The 16,272-nt window shown below is 42.8% G+C and overlaps 1 protein-coding gene and 1 non-coding gene across 2 annotated transcripts; one reads left to right on the top strand and one right to left on the bottom strand.

Moving 5' to 3' along the window:
• Positions 1 to 3,123: 3,123 nt before the first annotated feature.
• Positions 3,124 to 3,234, bottom strand: LOC121829949 (U6 spliceosomal RNA). The gene has a single exon (XR_006072988.1). It is a non-coding gene; the product is annotated as a U6 spliceosomal RNA (small nuclear RNA).
• An 11,842-nt stretch (positions 3,235 to 15,076) lies between these two features.
• LOC102922760 (non-histone chromosomal protein HMG-14) lies at positions 15,077 to 15,996 on the top strand. The gene has a single exon (XM_006976755.4). It carries the CDS (start codon positions 15,160 to 15,162, stop codon positions 15,451 to 15,453), a length of 294 nt encoding a protein of 97 aa, XP_006976817.1. The 5' UTR covers positions 15,077 to 15,159; the 3' UTR covers positions 15,454 to 15,996.
• The last annotated feature ends 276 nt before the right edge of the window (positions 15,997 to 16,272 follow it).

The following is a 16,272-nucleotide window of genomic DNA, read 5'->3' as shown; positions in this document are numbered from 1 at the left end:
CCCACTTCTGCCCTGCTCCTTGGGGCTGCCACCGCTCCTTCCTTCAGGAGCACCTGCCATGGTTTCTCATGCAGAGGTCTATCAAAGTCCTGCTTCTAGAACTTGCAGTCTTCAATGCCTGCCAGGCATCTTGCTGGGAGAACAGACAACAGGAGCGGGCACTGGAGAGGAGCTGCTGGGGGATTAAGAGAGCTGGGCACAGAGGGACACTGGCAGCCTTCCCATTCCCTCACTGACGGATATTTTACAATAATTTCCACCCTGATCCTGGCTTCTGTGATTCCTGTTTCTCCATGTTGCTGGCTGCCAGCCACTATGGTCTTTGGGGAACAGCTGCTGCCAGCTGCAGCCCAGAGCTCTGGCTCAACTGGATGTCACTGCCATGCAGCTGTGGTCTTGGGATTCAGGGAGATGCCAGGTGGCTACCTCTAGAGCAACAGAGCTGAGCACTCATGGTCCCCAGCAGCTTGGGGAGGGCTCAGGGCAGCTATTGTGAATGAGAAGGACCATGAAATATAGACCTGTCAGGGTGACCTGGGAGGTAATCTGTCTGTTTGTCTTCAGATACTGCAGTGGCACACAGGGTCTGAGTTTATAAGATGTCCTTTGCCTTTTATCCTTTTCTGGAACTGTTCCCCTGGTTGGGCATTACTGGAAAACATTCAAATGCAGACAGGTGACTCTCAGGTTGTCTCCTGATCTTTCTCACTGCTGGGCTTAGAATGGAGACTATAAGGACAAACCATTGTCATAGTAACTCAGTAGCCATTGTGCTGGAGTCTCACAACATGCCACACAAGGTACAAGGTACATTAATTATGGTATTAAATTAACACAATAGGCCAGGACTCAACTTGGCTCTGTCAATGTCTGAGGACACAGTACTCAGACCGTTGGTGGGCGGTAGTCCACGAGATTCCAGATGGATGAACTCGATGCAGTTAAGTATGTGATAATGCAATGAAAAGCCTTCTCCGCTCTCTCACAAGTCCTATACTGTTGGCAAGAGTGTAATTTAGGACAGACATCAGCATTCTTTACAAAAAGCTAAAAATCTGCATATTATAGGATCCTGTGATCCTGGGTACACGCCCCAAAGAAAAAATACACAGGAGTACTCAGCACAGGACTGCTCACAATGGCCCTGAACTGAACATGACCTGCAGGTCCATCAACAGGTGTGGATACAGTGCTGTGGCCCATGAACACAGAGAACTATCACAAGGGGGGTGGGGGAGGGAAGAGATAATCCACAGTGCTCAGAACTGTCTATTTCCTAGCATCTTGCATTTGTTAAATCAAATCACTTGTGAAACCAAACTCACCTCTCGGGCATTTTCTGGATGCTTTCCAACAGAAAATGAGGAAAAGACAAAGACAGCACTCGGTGTTTCCTGTAATTCAGGCGAATGTGTCTTGGTGAAAAGCTCATTTTACACGAGATTTTGCGGCAGAGTCTGCCGCCTATGGATTTACTCCTGGCCTCTTCAAATCTTTCGGGTTTGAGATTACGCCAACTCCCACTCTTATTTCTTTTAATCATCAATGTTTTTCTCACTAAAGGAGCATTGCCTTGCTCACATTAGAGGTGAGCACACTCGAGTGCTTTTTCTCTGAGAAGGAACTGATTGATTTTTCTGGCCTGCTCATTAGAAGCAATCATCAGCATCTCCAGTCATCCTTGACTCAAGAACGTTTTTTTGCAACTGGAAAATGGGAACAGTGAGGTTTGTCGTCTTAATGAGCACATCTGCACAAGGGCTTGCCAGAGGTAGAAGCAGGCAGCCAAGATGCTAGGCTTTGAGAGAACTGGAGATGGGGTTGGGGAAGGAACAGCAGAGCGATCACAAGAGAGAGAATGGGAGCCCAGAGCCTGCTGCGCGAAGGCTCGAGTCGGTAGCACGGAAAGTTCTGATGTTATCTTGGAAGATTTTTGTTTTAAGCTTTGTTTATTTTATTCTGAGCATATGGGTATTTTGCCTGTGTGTGTGAATTGCCATGTGTGCCTGGTATCCACAGAGGTCCAAAGAGAGGAGTAGATCCCCTGGAATTGGGGTGACAGACGGTTGTGAGCTGCCGTGTGGGTGCTGGGTCCTCTGGTCCTCTGGAAAACAGCTAAGCCACCTCTCCCGGCCTGTGCCCCCACTGCTTCCACTGCCATAATGCAGCCCAGGATGGCACTGTGCATTTCAGCCTGTGCCAGGCATGGAATGACAGAAACACAGAGCTAGGTTCCATCCAGATCCCACATACTCCTGCCACTGTCCTATGCCATTCAGCAGTTTGTCTCATTTTTGCTATAACTCTAAGTAATTCGTTCTGCTTTTATTGCCTTATTTTATCATGGAAAAAAAAGTAAGGCACAGAGAAATCCAGTGGTTTGTCTTCATGAAAGCCAAATAGAACTCTTTGGGGAGAATTGATCTCTAAGTTTTCCTTTCTTTCTCTTTGCTCTCCAAACCCCACATGCCTGTCAAAGCCTGTCAGAGCTTCTTCTCCCAGCTGGAAGATTTCATGGTGGCCTGTTCTCTTCTGAATTATGTAATACCTCCCAATTTACACATTTTAATGTTGCTTTTATGACCCATGCTTTCATGTGACCCATTTATGCTTTCTTTTCCCAAACATCCCATGAGCCCATTGGAGATATGTATGCCTATTGGTGAAATTATTTTGGCCACTCCACGTAGTTAAAAGGATATTTATTTAATGGCATAACTCACAAATTAAGTAATAGGTAGGTCGCAGGGTCTGGGGAAGATGTATCGCAGTCCACCAGTGTTCTCTGGAGCTCTGCTCAGTCAATCTCCACCATTCAGCATCCCGGCACAGAGAGAACACACAGAGAGAGCGCTGGCCCATCCAGCTCTCGGGTCTCCAGGCGCCTCCCCTAGCCCCGCCTTGTAGGTGTGACAGTTGCAAGAGTCTCAATGGGGATTGGAACTTCCAGATCCAAGCTGGAATGGCTACCCACTACATCTCCCCCTTTTTGTCTAAATAAGAAGGTTCTAAACTAATACAAGACTATATACAAAGGAATGGTTATCAAATATTGTCCAGGAATAATGAGGGATAATGACCTAGATAAGTTGGAACTACAACCAATGCAAACAATATCAAGTAAAAAATATGGAATGCTTCATGAATTTGTGTGTCATCCTTGCGCAGGGGCCATGCTAATCTTCTCTGTATCATTCCAATTTTAGTATATGTGCTGCCGAAGATAGATAGGACATCTTTAATATTGTAACTGTAATTCTTGCTTGATAATTGTTTTGTTATATGTAATTTTACCATGTTAAAGTTAAAACCTTCCTTTTTAAAAAAAAAAGAAGAAAAGGAGAAGTGCTGTGGATATCATTCTATATAAATAAAACACTGATGGCCAGTGACCAGGCAGGAAGTATAGGCGGGACAAGGAGAGAGGAGAAGTGGGGAAACAGAAAGAAGGGGGAGAGACACTGCAGCCACCACCAGGACAAGCAGCATGTGAAGACGCCGGTAAGCCACCAGCCACGTGGCAAGGTATAGATTTATAGAAATGGGCTGATTTAAGATATAAGAACAGTTAGCAAGAAGCCTGCCACAGCCATACAGTTTATAAGTAATATAAGCGTCCGAGTGATTATTTTATACGTGGATTGTGGGACTGCGGGGTTTGGTGGAACCTGGAGAGAAGCCCTCCAGCAACATATGTCTGTCCAGTCCTTGTCCTGTTTCACATCCCAAATCCCTATGCTTACAGACGCATGCTGGCGACATTGCTGGGTTAAACTGTGCCAGCTAACTGAAGTTCATTTGTGTTTTGAAGTTACCAAATGCCGTACCACTCTTGGCACACGTAAAAATTCTACACATGGGATGTTAAAGAGAGATTACAAAATTTACTTTATGTATTTCTGAATTATTTTGATTTTATAGCAATTAAAAATGTTTTTATCTGTTTGTGCGTATGGGGTGGGGGTGGGGTGGGTGGTGCATGCTGCAGCACATGTGTGGAGGTCAGAGAACAACTTCCAGGAGTTGGTTCTCTTCTTCCACCGTATGGCTACCAAGGATTGAGCTCAGATCATCAGGCTCAGGTAGCAAGTTCCTGTACCCACTGATACATCATGCCAACCATGAGGTTTTATCTATAAACTTAAAGTGAGTTTTAACCTGAACTTGGGGTAGATAAATGACAATGTTTCATATATCCAGATGGCATAAATTTGATGTCTCAAATCTACTGCCAGTATCACTCTGAGTGTGTGTGTGTGTGCATGTGTGTGTGTGTGTGTGTGTGTGTGTGTGTTTCCTCCAGTATTCTTAGAAGGAAATTCTGATCTTTCAGGACCCCAGAGTAAAACTGTTGCTAGAATTTAGGTACCAAAATGTTTCCCCAAGTTTCCTGAGAATCAAAATATAAATATGTTAAGCCATGGTTGTTTAGAATCCTTTCCATTTAAAAAGGCGCAGGTGCACAGCATGTACCACATGCAGGGTGAATTGGGTCTGCAGGGGTGATGCTCTGCATTCCTCTCAAGCCAAATGTGTATTCATTAGAAAATTGGAAACTGTGGTATGCATGAGTATAGAGAAAATCAGGGACATTTGGGGGGATTTTGAAACAGTCAAAGACTTTTTTCATGGAGCACTTTTGCTAATATTTTATGCACAGAAGGTCATCCAACAACTGATAAAAAGAAAATGTGAATTGTGCACATACAATATAATTACTCAGAATCAATATGCGTTCTCTATTAGCTTTTCAAGTCTGTTTGCACAGAAAGTTTCTTCACCAAGCCCGTGCCTCGGAGGGTTTTTGTGGGAAGAAGTGCCTGGGGACATGATCTCTGCAATATTTCATTTTGTTATCTCTTCTTATTACACGATGGCCCAGAGCATGGCATGAATAAAGCTGTCTTGTCATCAAAATGCATTCATTCATTTAACGAGTTCCTGAAAATAATGGAACTGTTGCTAGGCAATGGGGAAATTATACATTCCCAGAGACCCATGCAGATTCTAACAGCAGAAGTAGCTCTGGGGATGGTGTTAGTCTCTGGAACCCACCTCGAGGAGCCAGGGACACACAAGCCTGAAGCCTGTGGGGGCATCTCTTCATTGATTTGCTCAGTCTGACCCATGATTTCTGAAGAACAATGCAGGAAGATTTGCTTTCAAGCAGGGATCTGGGTCCATTTAAAGTTACACAGTCTAGCAATTTTATATCACATTATTTTGAATAAACTATGGTGGGCAGGGATTCTGCCACTGAGCCCCTAATGCTATTCTGAACAAACTATGGTGTGGGCATACACATTCCTTTAACCAGGAAATAGCTTTATCTTACATACATGTTTTAATTGGAAAAAATACACTGAAAAGCAACACAGAGATAATATATTTTCAAAAAATACAAAGTTAATTTTGGAAAATAAATTACCCACAATTCAGTTCTTCCTCAAATAGCTAATGTAAACATTTAGGAATGTATTTGTCACATTACTAGATATGCACTGTCATTTATTACCACTTACAATATTTCACATCCATGCTACACACTGATATACATACATCATTCTTTAAAAGCATTTTTTTTTTGACAGATGTGGTAAAACATGCCTTCAGTCCCAGCACCTGGAAGGCAGAGGCAGGAGGGTTCATGGGTAGCCTGGTCTACAGAGCGAGTTCCGGGCCAGGCAGGGTTACACAGACTCTTCCTAGTAAATCACTGCCATAAATAACCCCCTCTCATCATGCACAAGTATTTAAAAATGAAACACTTCTTCATTGCTAACTAGCACACAGAAAGACATTTTCATGGTGCAGCAGAGTGAAGAACTCAAACCCACACTGCCAAAAAAGCACAAAAACCCTGGAAGAGACATGAACACAAACCTCTCTAGCACTCCGGAAGTAAACCAAAAGCTCGGCACAAGAACAGCAAAGTCCTGGGATTTTAACTCGTGTTATTCCCTCTGCCTCTCCTGAGGTTGACAGAAAATTGAAAACAGGAGAGTCAGTCACCAATGCTGGCTGAATGCTCGCATTGCCTAGACAGCAGAGAGGTGGAGATGGACAAGTTGCTCTCCACAAAGCTGCATGCCCCGAGGCTGTCAACGACTGCAGCTGCCTGTCAGCTCCTTGGAAAACCCCCAATTTACAATGCTTGTCTTTATTTTACCCGACTCAAAGCCTGATCAACGGGAAAGCCCAGTTCCCCAAGGTGTTTGTTGACAGCAAGCAGGAAGATGATTAGGCACCTCGGCGGCCTGAGTCAGCAGTATCTGCACATACAGAGAGGGCTACCCAAAGAACGTAAAAGACACTCTGAGGACAAGAAAGATGTCCATATGCATTTTGAAAAGACACAATATATTCTAGGAGTCTTAGAATCTCCTCTCTGCCTGTAGGGCTGTGGAAAAGCCCAGAAAAATACTTAAGAAGATCTGCATATCTGACCTCTGGGAGACCTTGGAGCTCTGTACAAACAGATGGTAAAGAGTAAGGCAGACATCATAAATTGTGAATTGTTACAAGTTGCCTCAAAACAGAGGAATCCCTATCTTCGTTTCATATGTGTCTCCCAACCTTTGCCACAGCTCTGGGTTATACCATGAGGCATAGTTTCAATACTCTGATAGTTCAATATTCGGCAGTAGCTCATAAGAGGACCTGGCTATTATCCAAAGTACACACACGAAATGTCGCAATGAAACTCATTTATACAATTAATATACACTTTTAAAACTTGTCGCTAGCAACAAAGCAAGAAGCAGAGGCTTTGGGCAAAGGGAATTCACACAGGAAAGTCACTAAACGAGCAAATGCAAAATCAACAACAAGCATGATGACAGTCAATCCCCCGGGGAGGGGACAACTGATTCCAAAATAGCCATCTATTATAAACTAAACTGTAGACTGTTTATCGTTGTGTGGCAGGCTGGTGGTGCAACTTTGTGGTAGAATGCGCGTCTCACATGCACAAGGTCTTGGTTCAGTTTTCAGCACTGCAAATTGAACTGCATGAAGAGAAATGAGCAAGTGTGGCATGGGGGTGGGGAGTGGGACCAAGTCAATAGGAACGGCCCTGGAGGAAGCTTAGTGGCCAGAGCATGGTAAGATTAGGGATCAGATTTCTTTGTAAAGATTTTTGAAGCTCTGTGAAGAAAACAACCAAAATACTCAGGGAAGTACAAGATCAGAGTCTTGTAAGTCATGTAATTTTAAAAAGGAAAAAAACTGTGAAAAAAATAACTGTTCTGTGATTACAAACTATAATGACTGAATCAAAAACTGTATTAGGCTCAGACAGCAGCACATTTAAGCAGTCTGAAGAGACAGCAGAACCAACTTGAAAAGGGTTAACAAAATTAATCATGGTGCTGAGCAGTTAACTGGATACCTCTAAAATAAATACTAAAGAGAGTGTGCTGAGCAACCAGAAAAAAGTTTACATGGAAATCAGTACACACCTTTTAATAATAAATAGGAAATGAAAATGGAATGACTCCCCAGTTCAAAGACAAGATTGGTTGCTTGGATTAAAAAACAGTAGGTCCTGGTGTTTGCTGTCTATAAAACACCAAGCTCTTCAGTAGAGACATCACTCCCGAAAGTTAAAGGACAGAAAGGGAGAAAATATATTCCCAGCGAGTGGAACCAGAGAGCGACAGAGACCGTCTTCCTATGGCTCACAAGGCCAATTCCAGGGCACCAGCAGCTGAACGTGAAGATGGTAAGATAGACACAAAGAAACAACCCGTCAAGTAAACAGAAGGGTTGGAGACATGCCTGGACTGGAGGCTGCTGTGCCCAGCCTCACAAAACAAACACTATGGGACACAAGGAATGGAATGGCCCAGGCACAAAAGTAAGTGGTGACTTCAATACCTCACTCTCATCAACAGAGAAAGATCATACAGGCAAAGCCCATAGAAAACTGTCACAATGAATGTGCCATGCAACAGCTGTGGCATACACTCACCTCAGCAATCCATGGAGTTGTCTCCAAAGTAAATCACATATTAGGCCATAAAGCAAGTCTTAACAAATACCAAAATGAATTATTTTCCTGTATTGTGTCAAATCATACTGGAATAAATCAACATCAAGAGAAACAACAGAGAATAGGTACATGTGGAACTAAAACAACATGTTTGAATGAACAGTAGGCAATTGAAGAAATCAGAGGATGGGAATTAAAATTTCCTGGATGAAAATGGAAACAAAATCTACCAGAATCTTTGGGATACAGCAGAGGCAGTTCTAAAAGAGGACCTTAATAACCATGGGAGTCTATGTTAACAACTCTGAGAACTCCCAGATAAATGCCTAATTATGTATCGTAAGGTCTTAGGGAAACAAGAGTAAGACAAACACAAGATTAGAGGAAAGAAAGAAATAATAGAGATCAGAGGTAAAATGAATGAAATGGAGAGAAAAAACAAAGGTTAGGGGGGTGGGAGGGTACAAGCTGGGATGGGGTTGGGGTGAGAGAGCAACAAAAGCATGATTTTGTTTGAACATCCATTATGAAACCTGATACTGTGTCTACTGATTCAAACAACTTTGAAGGAAACTGTTGCTCACATTGTTAGTTATGCCCCGGCGTTGCCCCTCCTGGTTGGTCGTTATGCCGCGCGCTGCCCCTCGTGGCTGGTCGCCGGCCCGCAGCGACCATGCCGTCGGAGCAGCGTGCTGATTAAAAGAATCTTAGCCATGGTTACCTTTTAAAGCTTTATTGGGGGGGAGAGGGGAGAAAGAGAGAGAGAGAGAGAGAGAGAGAGAGAGAGAGACAGAGAGAGACAGAGAGAGAGAGAGACAGAGAGACAGAGACAGAGAGACAGAGACAGAGACAGAGAGAAACACAGAGAGAAACACAGAGAGAGAGACACAAAAAGGGGGGAGGGGGAGAGGGGAGCCGACGGGAGGAAGGAGCGGAGAGGAGAGGGGACAGAGAGAGCCCACAGAGGGCTCACCCTCTTTTTAGGCTGGGAAGCCGGTGAAGGCTGATGATGTAATTAAGGATCAAATCCTTACACACATGGCAGCAATGGATGAAATAATAGAAGTTTAAAACACCATTCCCCAAGGAACACACTGTTTCAAATTCTGGGAAGAAGACAGGACAGAAGAAATCCTCCTTTGCTGTTTGTAGAAATGTAAATTAGTCCGGCCACCATGGAAGTCAGAATGAAGTTTCATCAGTATGACCCTTCCCTGCATGTCCAGCCACACCTAGAGCAATCAAAGACACAATACCAGAGAGACACCCGCACAGCCATGTTACTGTGGCAGGGTCCACATGGCCGACGTATGGACACAGCCTACGTCTCCATCAACAGACGAATAGAAAAAGAAAACTTGTCAGATACATAGGGTGAGTCTTAGGGTTTCCATTGCTGTGAAGAGACACTGTGACCACGGCAATTCTTATAAAGGAAAACATTAATTGGGACTGGCTTACAGTTCAGAGGTTTAGTCCATTATCATCACGACAGGAAACATGGCAGTGTGCAGGCAGACAGTACTGGAGAAGGACCTAAGAGTTCAACATCCGAATCCAAAGGAAGCAGGAGAGTGTCACACTGGGTATAGCTTGAGCATAGGAGACCTCAAAGCTTGCCTTCACAGTGACACACTTCCTCTAAGAAGACCATATCTATTCTAACAAGGCCATGCCTCCTAACAGTGCCACTCCCTATGGGTCAAGCACTCAAACACATGAACCTATGGGAGCCATTCCTATTCAAATCACCACAGCTATGAACATCCACACACAGATAAGAGGAAGGCTTTGCCATTTGCCATGGGTCTGAGGCTATGGTCTTTGACATGACCACGTCCATGTCAAACAATACACATTCTCTCAGGACTTCACTGTCTCAGGGCTTCCTCCATTCCTCACAAAAATCTATCTCATGTTTCCACTTATGCATGGAGTCTAAAAACAAAACAAAGCCACAAAATTAGAAAGCAACCAACAGAGGGTTAGTGGGGTTAATAAGAACCTCATTATTTTAGGCAATTAATAAAATCTGAAAAGGAAAAAAATTACATAAAATGATACCCCAGTGTCCCTTAGGAGCATGGGTGCAAAATATATCAACAAAACACCAGCAAAACAAATCCATTGGTATGAAAAAGGATTACATTCCATGGCCAAGGAAACATACTCTAATAATGCAAGGTTAGCTCAATCTCCTAGTCATTCTCCATAACACAGTATATTAAGAGCATGAAGGATACAAGCTATGTGGTTATTTATATCATCAGATATAGAAAACATATTTAGCAAAATCTATGCAGTTTTTATGGTAAAGGAGATTCTGGAAACTAGCAAAGGAAGGTAAATCCCCTACCTGACAATGGAAATCTTCAACTAACCATAAATTCCATCCTTATTAATTATAAAAGACCAAATGCTCCCTCTAAGGTCAGGAGCAGCCCAGGGATGTCTATGTCTAGTCACTTCTATCCAACAAAATTTTAAAGTTCTGCCTCAGATAACTATGGAGGAGAAAGAAAGAAAACTATCTTTCCATAGGATACACAGTATTGTCCAAAAGAAATCCTAAGGAAGTCAGAATTAGAAATTAGAGCGAATAACTGGACTCAGAAGAATAGCAGAAAGTGAGCACTATACAGAACTCAGACTCATTTCTTGACACTATCAAAGAACAATTCAGACCTGAACTTGTGAGAAGAACAGCTATCAAACAATGAAGAATACTATGTCTAGGGCTAAATCCCACAGAAGCATAAACACAATACCACAGAACACTGGCAAGAGAAGACCCCAAGAACTGTAAAGGTAACTCATGATTGTGGATTGGAAACACCAATATGATTAAAATGGGATCCTCTCCCAGTGGCTTATCAGAGACACTACTGTACCATGAATCTTTAAAGTTCTTATTAATAAAATCAAACCTGTGGCCAGTTATTAGGGTGAAATGCTGGATGGTCAGAGAGACAGAACAAGCCACAGCTAACCTCACCTGGCCAACTTCTCAGCTGGTCTTGTTTCCTCAGACTGGAAGCTTCTGTGTCCTTATCCCATTGGCTATCAGCTGAACAGCTGCTCGAAAGCCTGAAGCTTAACCAGCTAAATGCTTCTAGTTTCTGGTCTTCACACCTTATATATCTTTCTCTTTCTGCTGTCACTCCCTGGGATTAAAGGCATGAGTCACCATGCTTGGCTGTATCCTTGAACACATGGATTTCTGCCTCTGGAATGCTAGGATTAAAGGTGTGTGCTACCACTGCCTATTCTCTATGTTTAATATAGTGGTTGTTCTGTCTCTGACCCCAGATAAGTTTATTAGGGTGCACAATATTTCAGGGAACACAATACCACCACATTTCCCCTTTTTGTCTAAAATTTAAAAAATATTATAATACAAGAAAAACTATCCAATAAGTATATACAATATATACAGTTAAGATTAAATTAACAATGTCTAGTCCATTAACATTTGACAGATTCAGACAAAAAACTCCGTTTTATATATATATATATATATATATATATATATATATATATATATATATATTATATATATAAAAGTTACCTTTTATATATATTAACAATGTCCAGTCCAGTAACATTGATAAACTCAGACAAAAAAGAATTCATTACTTATCCTATTTAAAACAAGTAGTTCCTTTTTAAAAGTATTTTTCTTTTCATAATAGATTCAGTATTTTGTCATTTATGTATCTTCCCCTTTTTCTTTTTAGTGTAGATTCAGTGATCTACCCATTTATCCTATTATTTCTTTTATCTTTTTTTAAAGACAAACTCTGAATCTAATCTCTTTGTTCATCTTTTTTCCTGACCATTAACAATTAACAACTTGTAACCAACCATCATAAACAATGACAATATCCAAAACTCATTAAATGACCAAAAACCTCCCATCCCACCTCTTGGGAATGTGGGTGTCATTTTCTTAAAATTACTTCCCACTTTCTAGGGGCGAAGACATCTTTAAGGAATACTGAAAAGAAAAATTTTGGGTTAATTGTCAAGTCCTGTATCATTTGTCCAGTCGCTGCATAATGAGAAAGTGCAGGGCTTGTTTCAAGTCCTTGTTCAAGTAGTCTGTCAGGCTGGATCATCTCAGCTGGCCACCTCAAATTGTCCTGAGTAGTTTGTAGTCCAAAGTTGATCTTTCCCTGGTGTTAATCAGCTTAATGGCTTTACCATAGTCCATGTGGAATCAACTTTGTGGGGTCCCATCATCCTTTTGAAGATTTCAAAGTCACTGTTAGGCGTGGTCATGGTTCCCTGCAGATTTTTTTTTGTACCTCTTCTGTGGTTTGGAGTAATCATAGTCTGATAAATGTCTGTCTCTTGGAACCATGAACGTTCTTCCCTAGAAGAGAATATTTTAGCAATTTCTCCTCACGATTTGTCTCTCCAAACTTTTCCAAACTGACCTTTGCCGATGCTTTCTTGTAACTCAATGGTCCTGGCAAGTTTTCTCTGAACAAGCAGTAGTAAACCCTTCGTCCCAGGTAGCAGCATCACTGCAGTCACCAACATGATGAGAAGGAGCCAGCAACTCGGAGCAGTAGCCGCTGCCTCCATGGTCCCACTGCCACTTGTGGCTGGGCCTGGGTCGAAGTTTTTCCTTAGCAAGCCTCTTAGGCCACCCTCAAACTTGGGATCCTCCTGTCTCTGCCTCTTTCAGCAAATCCAACCAGCGTGTGACACCACAACCAGCTTAGGGTAGCTGGGGTCTGAGCAAGGGGCCCGCAAGGCCACAAGCAAGTAGCTTTTTCATGAGTTCATACCATGAATATTGGGCGCCAGATGTAGCAGGAATCTTATAAGTTCTTATTAATAAAATCAAACCTGTGGCCAGTTATTGGGGCGAATGCTGGATGGTCAGAGAAGCAGAACAAGCCACACACTGCCATCACCATCAGCATCCCAAAGCTCACCTAACATAGAGACATGCAAGCAATGAGTATGAAAACTTAAGGGTCAGCGTGTTTGGGTTTCTGCATCCAGAAAAAAGCCTGTATCTTTGCAGTCAACTGATTTTGACAAGATTTCTAAAATGTATGAGTGGGGAAGAGAATTGCTGTGTAATAATCCTTTTGTACACTATGAAGATTTGTCACCCAGATTGGTTTAATAAAAATCTGATCGGTCAGTAGCCAGGAAGGAAGTATAGGCAGGACAACCAAAGAAAGGATGCTGGGATGAAGAAGGGTGGAGTCAGAGGAGTCACGAGAAAACACAGAGGGAGCAAGACATGCGGGAGGACAGATAAAGCCACAAGCCACGCGACAATGCATAGATGAACAGAAATTGGTTGATTTCAGTTGTAAGAGCTAGCTAGTAACAAGCATGAGCCATTGGTCAAGCATTTATAATTAATATTAAGCCTCTGTGTTGGTTATTTGGGAACTGGTGGGTGGGACAGAAACTTCTGCCTACAGAGAATGGTCACTCAAACTATTCAAACTGTGGGACAACTGTATACATGCATGTAGAAGGGCGTAGTAGGAAACACACCCCACGAGAAGAGTAACACAAGGCAGAAGCAAAGCCTGAGAGGAATATAAAATGAGGGCAGCCTTGACCATCGCCTCAGGTCTGGCAGAGCTGTCTTCATGGTGCATCAAGAATCAGCAGCAAGGTAAACAGTGGGCACACTTGACTCCAGAGGATGCCACCAGAAAAGTAAATATCAGTGCAGAGAGGAGCATCATCAGATCAAGTGTCTAATCGGAGTCTTGTGTTTGGGGTGTGCGATGAACCCTTATTGATCAGCAATAAGATGACAATAATCTCTGTTTGTAACTGGTTAAAGAACCCAAATAGACATTTCCCCAGAGAAGGTGTTCAAGTTGTCAACAGTTAAATGAAGCCCAGAACCATCTGCTCCCGGGATGTGAACCGGCAGCATGACTTTACACCTAAGTTGGACTGATCAGAAAGATGAGAAGAGTTGGGAAAGGGAATCAGGGCAGAAAACAGTTCCTCAAATGTACAGAACCCACAACCCGCCACCTCCATTTCTCTGACATAGTGAAGAGAAGTGAAGATGTATCCACCCAACAATATACATCAAAGTTTAGAGCAAGACAACTCACTTCAGTCAGATGTGGAAGTCAGTTGAGTGATCATGTGGCTGATGGGCAAAATGAAAACTATCTTTAAGGTGGAATATTATGTGAGCAGGAACAAAGGAAACACTGATAGAGCTATCACATGAATAAATCTTAATCGCATTACACTAAGTGAGAAGTTCTAGACATATGGTTTAATTCTATTTATAGGAAATGTCCAGAATAGGCAAATCCATAATGACAGAAGGTTTGTTCACCATTGACAGTTTCTGAGGATGAGGATGTAGAGTTTACTGTTAATGGGTTTCTTTGAGGGCAAGGGGAATGAAACGTCCTAAACACAGATGACAGATGATGGCCACAGTCGTACAACTCTGTGAATGGACAAAAGGACTGAATTTTGTGGCCTATAAATTATATTCCTCTAAAGCTTCTGATTGGAAAGTAAATGCATTTGTTTAAAAAAATCAGATTGTACAATGGATATGATGAAAACTCCCTCACCCAAACTCTTTCTGCCCTGCCCCTTCCCAGAGGTGGGACTTCCCACTTTTTGCACATCATTTGATGACTATCCTTTTGCTTCTGAGCACAGATAACATAGATACATTGTGACACATTTTTAAAGACAGATCCTCCCTATGTAGGCCAGGCTGGCCTTGAACTTGTGATCATCCTATATCCTCCACCTGAGTGCTGCAATTGTCAGTGTGTGCCACATTTCTCACAGTTTATAGAATGTAACCATCAGGACTGAGGATGTAGCTCTGATGGATGAGTCCTTGCCTAGTGGACAGTTCTATCACTAGTCCTACATATACTGGACGTGGTGGACTCCCTATGAGCATCTGGAGGAAGATGTATCCCTCTCTGGCCCTGCTCAAGCACGGCTTTAAAGGCATCTGGTCCTTGTCATCCGTGCTTTCCTCTGATCACCAATAACATGGACAGGCCTGTGCACTTAGTGAGGAATTTTACTTATTTTAAAACAACACTTTCGGCAGTTCGTGCGGTGGCGGCCGAGGCGGTGTAGCTCCGTGACGGGTTCGGCCTCGCACGCGCCTCCCACCCAGCGCCGCCACGATGCCCAAGAGGAAGGTTAGCGCGGACGGAGCGGCGAAGGCGGAGCCCAAGCGGCGCTCGGCGAGGCTGTCGGCCAAGCCCGCCCCTGCCAAGGTGGACGCGAAGCCGAAGAAGGCCGCGGGGAAGGATAAACCATCAGACAAAAAAGTGCAAACAAAAGGGAAGAGGGGAGCAAAGGGCAAACAGGCGGAGGTGGCTGACCAGCAAACCACAGATGTGCCTGCAGAAAATGGAGAGGCTGAGAACCAGAGTCCAGCCTCTGAAGTCGAAGAGAAAGAAGCCAAGTCCGACTAACCATCCATCGTGTCTGTCAGTGTCCCGCCTCCCTTCTTGTACAATCCAGAGGAATATTTTTATCAACTATTTTGTAAATGCGAGTTTTTTAGTAGCTCTAGAAACATTTTTAAAAGGTGGGGGGAAGTCCCGCCTCATCCCATTTTTTAAGTGTAAATGATTTTTTTAAGAGGTTAAATCACTTGCTGGTTGTTTATTTTTTGGTACAACCAGAAAATAGCAGGATACTGAATCAGGAGAGGCTGTGACTGTCTCGGGGGTCACCATAACATTCCGTAGAGGGGGCTAGTTTTATATCCTACAACACAAAGCATACTTGGAGTCTTGGTCGTGCATTTGTGTCTGGAATATTTTCAGTTATTTCTGGTCTCGTGTTTCTAGTAGAACTGTATCCTAAAAAACCACTCCTCGGTCCTTGCCCTGTCAGAACTGTCTCTGGTCATGGCAGTCCATTTTCCTAACAGTTGTGATAATGTGCTGTGAAAGATTGAAATTTTGAATATGTACTGTATGTGGCATAAAATTGTGAGTCAGTGGAATTAAGGATTGTGAGCATTTGATTGTTATGTGAGGTCTTAGGGAAAACTTGCCAAGCTTAGGATGGAACATCACTGGAATAAGTTCAAAGAAACAATAATACATGGCTCTTTTGGGTACGTGAACACAATGTATGACTCTTAGAATTTGGGTCCATGTTTTAAGAATTGAAATGTCTGTGTACTCAACCAATAAAGTCTCAGTTGTGAAAGAGTAAAAAAAAAAAAAAAAAAAAAAAAAAAAAAAAAAAAAAAAAACAACAACACTTTCTCTTTTAAACAC

The sequence above is a fragment of the Peromyscus maniculatus genome, chromosome 5, assembly GCF_049852395.1.
Source record: "Peromyscus maniculatus bairdii isolate BWxNUB_F1_BW_parent chromosome 5, HU_Pman_BW_mat_3.1, whole genome shotgun sequence".
Taxonomy (NCBI): domain Eukaryota; kingdom Metazoa; phylum Chordata; class Mammalia; order Rodentia; family Cricetidae; genus Peromyscus; species Peromyscus maniculatus.
The sequence above is the reverse complement of the archived record's forward strand: the minus strand, read 5'-3'. Positions and strand labels throughout refer to the sequence as shown.

What these genes read in the sequence shown, in the direction of transcription:
- LOC102922760 (XM_006976755.4), top strand. Translation starts at nt 15,160, where the DNA reads ATGCCCAAGAGGAAGGTTAGCGCGGACGGAGCGGCGAAGGCGGAGCCC.